At 36.0% G+C, this 9,517-nt stretch overlaps 1 protein-coding gene across 1 annotated transcript; it reads right to left on the reverse strand.

Moving 5' to 3' along the window:
* Positions 1 to 6,961: 6,961 nt before the first annotated feature.
* LOC105440093 (syntaxin-binding protein 5-like) lies at positions 6,962 to 9,485 on the reverse strand. The gene is made up of 2 exons (XM_011669857.2): positions 9,342 to 9,485; positions 6,962 to 7,082 (listed from the first exon to the last, which is right to left on the reverse strand). Exons 1-2 carry the CDS (start codon positions 9,456 to 9,458, stop codon positions 6,972 to 6,974), a joined length of 228 nt encoding a protein of 75 aa, XP_011668159.1. The 5' UTR covers positions 9,459 to 9,485; the 3' UTR covers positions 6,962 to 6,971.
* Between the last annotated feature and the right edge of the window lie 32 nt (positions 9,486 to 9,517).

The raw sequence follows: 9,517 nt of genomic DNA on the forward strand, positions 1-9,517 counted from the left end.
GAATCCATGATTCCCCTAATTTTCATCAGGCATGGCTGCTCCGTCTGCAAATAATTAGCTGTCGCATTATGTTGGTAGCATTATGCCAGTGCACATCCATCAATCGACCTAACCCATGCTCCCCAGAACACACCCTCCCACACAAACACACACACACACTCGTCATACACACAGGCACAGACCCACACTACGGGGCACACGCCACAAACATGTACACAGCATATCGTGGCAGCATCAATATTATACCCTTTCTCCCTTGCCTCATACATACAATTAGGCATAAAAAATACCAACTCAACCTCCACATTTCTACAGCAGCTAGCTGGCTATGCGAAACCAGCACTAGTTAGCAGACAAGATGGACCGAGGTATGCATACACACACACACACACTCACACACACCCACCGAAGTGCCGTTCTGTGCTGCAATATGTTTGCCACGTAATGTAGATCAGACATTGAAATTTGCTCACACTACGATATATGTACGCAGGGCTATGCTTGTCATGTAATAATGCACTCCAAGCTACTGACTTTTCCCTCTTTCTCTCTCTCTCTCTTTCCTTCTGAAAAATACACAAACAACACCAATGCAGGAAAGCCAACATATGCCAGCAAACAGACTTTCTATAATTTCAATATAAACTACTGCAAGCATCACAAGCTTACTAAAGGAGTACATGCTAGGTATGCATGATGAATGAAACCTATGATACAACTGGAGTAAGAAAGGAATATATCTAAAGCGACGGTTACATTTATTGACCGACTATATTAAGTTCATGATTCTTAATTAAGTATGGACAGCCTATCACGGAAAGGTGCAAATGAGAATGCCATTGATTTCCAAAACAAATAAAGCTGGCAAAAAATAATTGCCTTCTTACATAACATATGGGAGCAATTATCACAACTATGGGTATGTACTACTGTACACTGTACATGCTTATACTACATAATGCTTATATCATACTGATAAAAAGATGCAAATTCATGAATGATTCCAGTAATCTACTAGCTATGAATGTCAAATGCAATGACTATTATGCCTGCATTCTGAATTGTAATAAAGCAAAGCTCAGAATTCATGTACTAAAGAATATGCCATTTAATGCTCATTTAATGTTTTACAAAAACTAATTTAAATAAAATAAATGAGAATCATGATTGCTTTTAATGAAAAATATCAATTTATGTATTAACATTTCATTTCATTCAGATGTAAATTATACACAAATTATTATTAGTTTGGAAATATCTGTATCATCTTCTCCAAACATTTTGACAAAGTAAATACAGACAAAGAGAGAAGATAAATGTCCCTTGGTATGTCAGGCAAGCTTTCAAGTTTCTAAACAAACACAAAAATACTGAGAAAAAAATAGAGTACAAAAAAGCAACTCCATAGTTTTAATCTGTGCTAGAGTTCACCTCTTCTGCAACCAACGTGTTTACTGCTCACTCACAGGTAGTTATTAAGATGGAGGAGATCTGTTATTCATGATGCGGTAAACCTTTTGAAATAAGGATTACCTTAAAAATCTACTTTCCTCTAAATATCATCCTAGCTTGTTTCAGCAACCTACATTTGAGAGTGACCTCTTTACACAACAGTGAAGGAAGGGAATAACTATATCGATCAAATCATAAACTATTCATAATACAGTGAACAGTCCTTTGAAATGGGAATTAAGGAATTACTCAACCTGGCTTACTTTAATACCGACCTCCATGGGCTTACGACCTCAGAGAATGAAGGAAAAGAGCAATAACTATCAATTTATACAAAATTCGCCTAATTCATGTTAATGACGATTAAGAACACAAGAAAGAACAAAACAACAAATTATTTTCAATATTACAAAAAAGGATACTAGGCATATATGGGTTCAATGAGTGTAAATTTTGCTTTCTCGTTGAATTGCCCCAGTTTATTGAAAGCAAATATTTGCATTATTCATTCTATGGTTTGACTTGAAGGCATCAAGACCTAGTTTAGTTTGTCAGCAGATGATGCAAGCAAATATTTCATCCAGGGGTTTCATTTCCCCCCTCTTGATTATTAAACTGCCCCTCTCTGCCATTCAAGCACTGATAGTGTGCAACTCAATTCAGTGTTGAGAAACTTGAGAAGGAGGTAATGTTTATTATGTTTACTCCTCTTTATGTGAATTTGTTCTAACCACATTCAGCAGAGTTCATAAGATTAACTTTTACCATTACATAAATAATAGTGTACAAGTCGGCCTCAATGCAAGCACTTCTATAAAAATATACCATTATCATAATAGTATTTAGAGAAACTTTTCATAGGGCATGACTTATGATGTATCTATTTCATATTTGATTTCCCCAAATAATGCTGTTTTTAGACTACCCAAGATTGCAAAATTCATAATACTTATTTACACCCCTGATTCGTTATTGAATTAAACTATGTCCGTACTCATAATGACTCACACTATATCTTTTCTGGAGCTCAAATCCTCAAAACTTTATTTGGGGGCTGATGCATACACCCTAACATTTCGATTGAAGATCTCCTCATTTAAAAAAAGGTAATCTAATGCTCAAGAAAGTAAGAGATAAAATAATTATGTGTAAACGTGAGAAGAGGTTTAAAATAAATGTTTATATTCATTGATGTACTTTATACAACAAACATGAAAAGCTTTTGAACCACCTCTTGTAAAATATTGAGAGCATTCCTAGGTAAAGAAACCACCTTGCATTAATTGGTTGTTGCTAAGTTGAGTAGCCTCAGCAAAGATCTGGGGTCATTAAGAACACATTTTGTTCACAACTACTGGCTTTTTTTTAAATATGTGAAATCTACTGTTAGAACATTCTTGACTAAACAAAAAAGGATAGAACATGTTGTCATCTACTATAGATGTCTTCTCAAAGGAAAACAAAATTGTGTTGGAACAAATTGCTAAAACATTGTGAAATGTAGAATTTCACTTGTTTACCAAAAACAGATCAGTTACCATGAATGTTTTAAATTTTGAATATTTTAGCACTAATTCCTTTCTAATCAAAATTATTCATCTAATATAGAATAAAATCAATTGAGGTTGAGGTATTTACTCACATAAATAATGCCATATGGTTCCTTTTCTTTACGAAGATGAATAGTTTCTTTGGTCTAGTACAGGATATCTGCAGACTTTAGAATGTTTGGTGCAGATAGATTCCTTTCTCATTGTGGCATATAAATTGCAAATAAGACTGCAAATAGTTTGTGCGTTTTTTCCGGGGAGATCTTGAGGAATAGTTATTAAGTATTTTTTGCCTGTGGGTATGAAATTACCTTTTTAAGATATCCAGAAACACGTCAATAAAAAAAAAATTGCAGCGCAGTGACTGATCTTACTAAGCTTACATTTCAACACTTCATAAAAATAATGGTTTGTTTGCTGAAATACAAGACATTTTGCTCTTACTTAAACTACAAACATACCAAATACAAGTAATTTCTGTAATTTCCATATTTCTCCATCAAAACTTATGCTACGAGGTATTTACAGTACATGTATATCATACGATCTGATCTCTTGTATAGAGTGAGGAATTCAGTGCAGTTATGTATAATTAACAGATTTAATTTTGCCCCGATAATATACACAACATGAGGTTAACCTAAGAGGAAGCAACTTGGTCTATCCTAAAATGAAAGAAATAACAGGAGACAGAGGCAGAGGTGTTAGCGATTATATCTGCTAAATTGAGGCATTATCTTCCAGATACACACTTCATTATTACTATAAGACGAATCAGAGAATTAACCAAATACTGATTTGTAAAGCATGCTCATCAGTAGTTATTCATATTAAATGCTATAAAAAGAAAATTAGACTATTTATTAAGGACTGAAATCTTACGTACTGTTTTTATAAACACGTTCATAATTATTTCAGAAGCCTCAACACATATCTCCACTATCATGTTTCGTTTGCAATTAAAAACTAAGCTTTAATAACACAGATATGGAGATCCAAATCTAGTTTTTAACAAGGCACTATTAATAGGTCCAGACATTTGTCAATATTATTGTGAATTTCCACCATCTGGTGTACTCTCAATTTCAAAACAAACATGGGCCCTGGATGTCAAAGTTCACCCATCAATTAAGGTATGAGCATGATGCCACTATCTCTCCACTATCCCTATCAAAACAAACCCATCCTTAGAACTACTACACCTGGGGTTGTTTCACAAACATCCTTAGTTGAACTTATCTCTAAGTTGGACTTAAAAATTATGGAAAGCAGATAGCATCTTTGAAAATATTTGTAAAAGTTATTTTGAAAGGCATAAAATGTTGATTCAAATCATTCATATTTTTCGATTATCAAGGAGATTGCATGTTCTTGATGTGGAATTTATGAAAAATCTAGAATACTTGATATTTCGCTTTTGAATATATTTTATTTTAAGGCTGCAAATGGCTCTCCATAATTTTTAAGTCCAACTTAGAGTTTAGTTCAACTTAGGATCTTTGTGAAACACCCCCCTGGGCAGGTGGTTACAGGGCAAGGAGTTGGCAGTTGCCCAAGGGTCATTGATCAACTAAAACCTTGCACAGCAAGTAATACTTCTGCCTTTGTTGAACAGGTGGCAACTAAAAAATATACCGTTATTAGTTGTATTACTGTTGGATTAATGTGATTTTGGTGTAGTCAAGTGGAATAAATAAGCATCAAAAGTTGACTTGGGCAACCTAAGCAATCATCTAGGTTGCCCTGCTGGTAATCTAAGTAAAAAGATTTAAGCAAATGCCCTTGTTAGTTACAGTAGGTACACAGGCGGCTCCGACAGGGAGAGTTGATCCCTTTTTTTTAAAGAAAAATTTAATGCTAATAGTGATGTCGACTGCCTTATGCTGCCCAAAGTTTGGTTTGTTTTAGAGGCCCACCAGCGTTTGTATGCATTTCAGAACATATACTTTGGCTGAAAATGTTCATTTGGTGTAGAAAACCCAATATGAAAAATACAAAGAAATATGGGATGAATTAAAACCTGCAAAAGACCACAGGGGCCCCGAAGTTGCGCTAAAAGGGCCCAAAGAACAAGCTAATCTAGACAGTCAAGAGGACTGCTTTAATCTATTTTCTGGGGCTATAGGAAATGAATGAAAAATCATGTATATTACTGACTAAATTTTTTAATATAAATGTTATGATGTGCTGATCTCATTGACAATAGTCATGGATATCATTTCCCTGTTTGGGCATTATGTGTACCTTTCTTTATATACTTAGCAGTATAATTTTCAAGACATTGTAAAAAATAATGGAAAAAGGGCCAACATTTTGGGGTTGGAGATAAAAATATCAAAAGGCTCCAATATCATAGCTTTGTATCAAGCCATGCAAACACCATAAATCTACGAACAGATGTCCATAATTACAATGAGCACTACAAGTCTCTCTCCTTCCTCCTACCATACAGTGTGCAGCAAGTAATGAACACTACAGTAAAAGCCCCCCCCCCCCCCCCCCATCCTCCCTCTATATCATGGGAGCCATTATCACATGCATGCAATCATAATAACCCTTGCAGTCCCTACACGCACCCCAATCTTACGTTAGATTACTTGTCCTTCCCTTTCATTCCTTCTCTCTGTGAATGCTCATTCTTGGCGGGTTTTCTTTTCCATACCGATTCTATTTTTAACCCACTGCGATGCATGTAATTACATTAATTACTTTGATATATTCAAATGACTCTATTGAGTGGTGATTTCTGATTAATTAAAGACTCTCTCTTTCTCTCTCTCTCTTTCTTACTCTCTCTTTCTTACTCTCTCAAACTCTATTTATCTATAAATACCTACTAATGTCCTTGTATTTTTTCTTGCAATCTTTCTGTCTCTCTCTTTCTGTCTCTCTCTCTCTTTCTCACACACACATACTCTTTCTCACTTCCTACACACACACATCTCTTTTTCTATAAATCTATCTTTCTCTCTCTCCATCTTAAACCCTCTTTCCCCCTCTCTCTCTCTATCTCTCTTTATTTAATTTCAGTTTTATACATATTATACAGATAGATGGATATACATTACAGACATATCAATATGTTTCCTGCGTTCATTTTTTGTATGTACTTACCTCATTGAAGCCCAGAAGGTACATACATGTAATAATCAACAATAGCACATCATTCACATCACAATTTGGTAATTCATAATATATTCACAAACACAAATAAATATATGAATGGTAGCATAATATCACAGGCTTAATAATTTTAGACAGGGTGCTAATAATTTATCATTTCATACTTGCATCAACTTAACTTTTTTTTTTTGGGGGGGGGGGGGGGTGGGGGGGGGGGTTGCTTTATCTGATACATGTAAAACGATGTTATTTAGTCACCCTTGCAAATCAGGCAGTACATGTTATACCAATTTGTGTTTAAGTACAATTTTAAAGGCTACAGTATAAAGAATTATGACTAGTGCCACAATACAAAAAATACAGTGTGACAAATTCATCAAAACTTGTTGATAGATCTAACATAGCATTATTCACACCTTCCAAATATATATAACAAATAACAACAATAAAATGAAAAAAATGAGCAAAACAAGAAATATTTAACCAATCATTTTGGGGTGGGGGCAGCACTAGGCATATTGGAAGTGGATTGGAACTGGATATAAAGCAGGATTAGACAGGATTTCAAAATTGGGTGTCAAAATTTGAGGGAGAAAAAAGGGGAAAAATAGCAAAAAGGGGGGGGGGGGGGAATAGCCAAAAAAGAATCATAGGGTGTCCACAAAAACGAAAAAAAAAATCTGACAAAAACAGTCTGTTCCATGATATCGATGAGAATACAAAATATTATAGGGTCTCTTTCACAAGAAATGGGCATGTTTTGGGCCACCTACATGTAAATGCCATACTGGTAGTATTTGACTGGGCAGGAGCCCCTGGGGAGGGGGGGGGGGGGGGTAAACAAGTTTAGAAAGGATACATTCTCATTGATCCGTTCTTGGATCCGACGGCCAGAATGTGCTGTACAGGGTCGTATGCCATGGCGGTCGGTTCAAACGGGAATCCATGGCGAACAACCTACAATCAGAACAAGAGAGAGAGAAAGGATAGTAGCAAGAATAAATCAATGTTATACAGAAAACAAGAGGCCTGCGGACCTAACTCTCACCTGAGCCGAAGAAAGAAGGGGCCTTGTAATAAGGAACCTAGCTCCCTCCCCTTTGCACCAGGAACATAGAAATTATTGGAACAGTAAAGCAATTTAGGGGTGCTGCTCTCAAGTTTCCTGCAGGGGCAGGTATCACATTTCAAACACATTTAATGGTAGGTCTTCTTCACATAAAAAAATGATTCCTATAATATTTAGCCAGAATCCATACCTATATTTTGGTAAGTAATTATATCTACACTTCATGATCTATCAGAATAAAAAATAAAATAAAAATGAGGGTAACCATGCATTTTAAAGAGATTTCTTTGATTCATGGGGAACTATTTTAAAAACCATTTCTCAACAATTTTCAAGATTTGCGCATGCAAGCATAAGTTTGTAACATTGCCACACTCGCATTGCCGTTTGGATGGTAGATATTAAAGCTGCCTCAAAGCCCCTTAAGGGGGGGGGGCAAATACCCCCATTTGGACAACTTAAGATCTCTCTTTCCTGCTGGTGGTCCCTACTAATTTTGGCTAGAATCCACCCATGGGTTCTTGAGGATAAATCAAAAATGTTAACAAGGGGAATTCTTTTGGTAGGGGTGGGGGGGGGGGGGGGGGGAGGTTGCAACTCTTAAACCTTTTGCCCTTGGAGGAGTCAATAGATCTTCAGAACAACTTCATATACCCCTGCCTAAGGAATGCATCCTATCAAGTTTAGTCAAAATCTATACATGAATTTTAAAGAAAAAGTAAACAAATTATAATTATTGCCATAGGGGCACTTTGGGGGATGCTGCCCGAAAGCCCACTTGGGGGCATATTCCCCATTAGAACAACTTTTGATCTCTCTTTCCTGCAGGTGATTCCTACAATTTTTTGTTAGATTCCAGCCATGGGTTTTCAAGAAGAAGAAGAAGAAAATGTCCAATTACTGCCACTGAGGAACTTTGGAGGCTCTAACCCTAGGCCACCCTTGGGGAGAACCTATCCCATTTGTACAACTTTAGATAACCCTTGCCTAAGGATGATTGCTACCAAGTTTGGTTAAAATTTGGGCTTGTATTTTTGAGGAAAAAAATAAAAATGTAACACACCTTGGCTAATGTGAGCTAAAAAGCACCAAAGTAGAGAGTAAATCAGCTCTGGGATTCCTTTAAAGATCTCAAATGAGCAATTAAATATATTGATTATTATATATTTTGATATACCAGTATATATAAGACCCATCGGAGATCTCCTCTTATCATAAGAAGAAAAATGGTTTTTCTGTAATGCCAGCACCGGCAAGGCAGTGTTAGCAATAGCAATCTATTACAAATTAAAAACTGTTTAATATCATTGATTTTTTGTTGTTGAAAAGATCATAATTCTAATAAGCATTTATTCTTTATGCCCTGCAGTATTGTTACTCCTGACAAGACCTGTAAACAGCTTGGATTTGGAATTGATAAAAAAATAACCTTTCATGACACATCTCATCTTTCTTGGCAAGTTTGGAACATGCCTAACATTGCAACAGTTCATATACAATCTACTTTTCTATCATGGCCTCGTTATTATAGGCAGAACTTTGCATGTAATGTTGGGTGTACTTTAGCTGGCTTATAATTCATTATCAAAAGAGGAGCAAGGTTATCTAGAAAAGTAGAATAACTTAGCTTTCTTACTATAATTAACCAACATCATACTGCATTTTGCATTGCAGACGCATCTCTTTGTGATCCAATACCTCGTTTGGGCTTTGCCTTTAGTACTGTAGCAGGCTATATAAAATTGCTGGGGAAAACTTTTTCATCCCCATTAATCATAAAGAATAAATTGGCATGTAAGAATAAAAATAAAGATGTTTGTTATTGTAACTGTAAGCATCCTTCCTTTATGTGATCATGTAGACCTAAAGGGAAAATAGTATGTTTGAAAGAAATCAAAATAGCATAATATTGATGTTATCTTTCTAGCTATCACTTTTATGTATCTAAAATTCATTAAATATGTTAAATATGCACCTAAAATTCTACGAGATTGATTCCGTGTAGAAAGTCAGTGGACAGATCTATCGCCCGTGACTGTGCTACACATAATGGGGCATACACACACTGTATACCAGCGGGGCACATACGGTATGTGCGCTAGCCTACAACCACCTGCGAAGGATGGAGTAGAAATCGTTTCACCCACCTTGCATATGTTGAAGTGCTCCTGTGATAGAGATTCCACAACATCCGAATCTTTCGGAGAGGAGCTGGATCCCACCCCCGCCGTGAGCCCGTCCAGCACTCTCACAAGACGCTTCATTTTGCTTAATTTCTCCACGATTGTTCCTCAAGAAATTGCCATATCTCCACGATATACAT

The sequence above is a fragment of the Strongylocentrotus purpuratus genome, unplaced genomic scaffold, assembly GCF_000002235.5.
Source record: "Strongylocentrotus purpuratus isolate Spur 01 unplaced genomic scaffold, Spur_5.0 spur5_scaffold_21, whole genome shotgun sequence".
Lineage (NCBI taxonomy): Eukaryota > Metazoa > Echinodermata > Echinoidea > Camarodonta > Strongylocentrotidae > Strongylocentrotus > Strongylocentrotus purpuratus.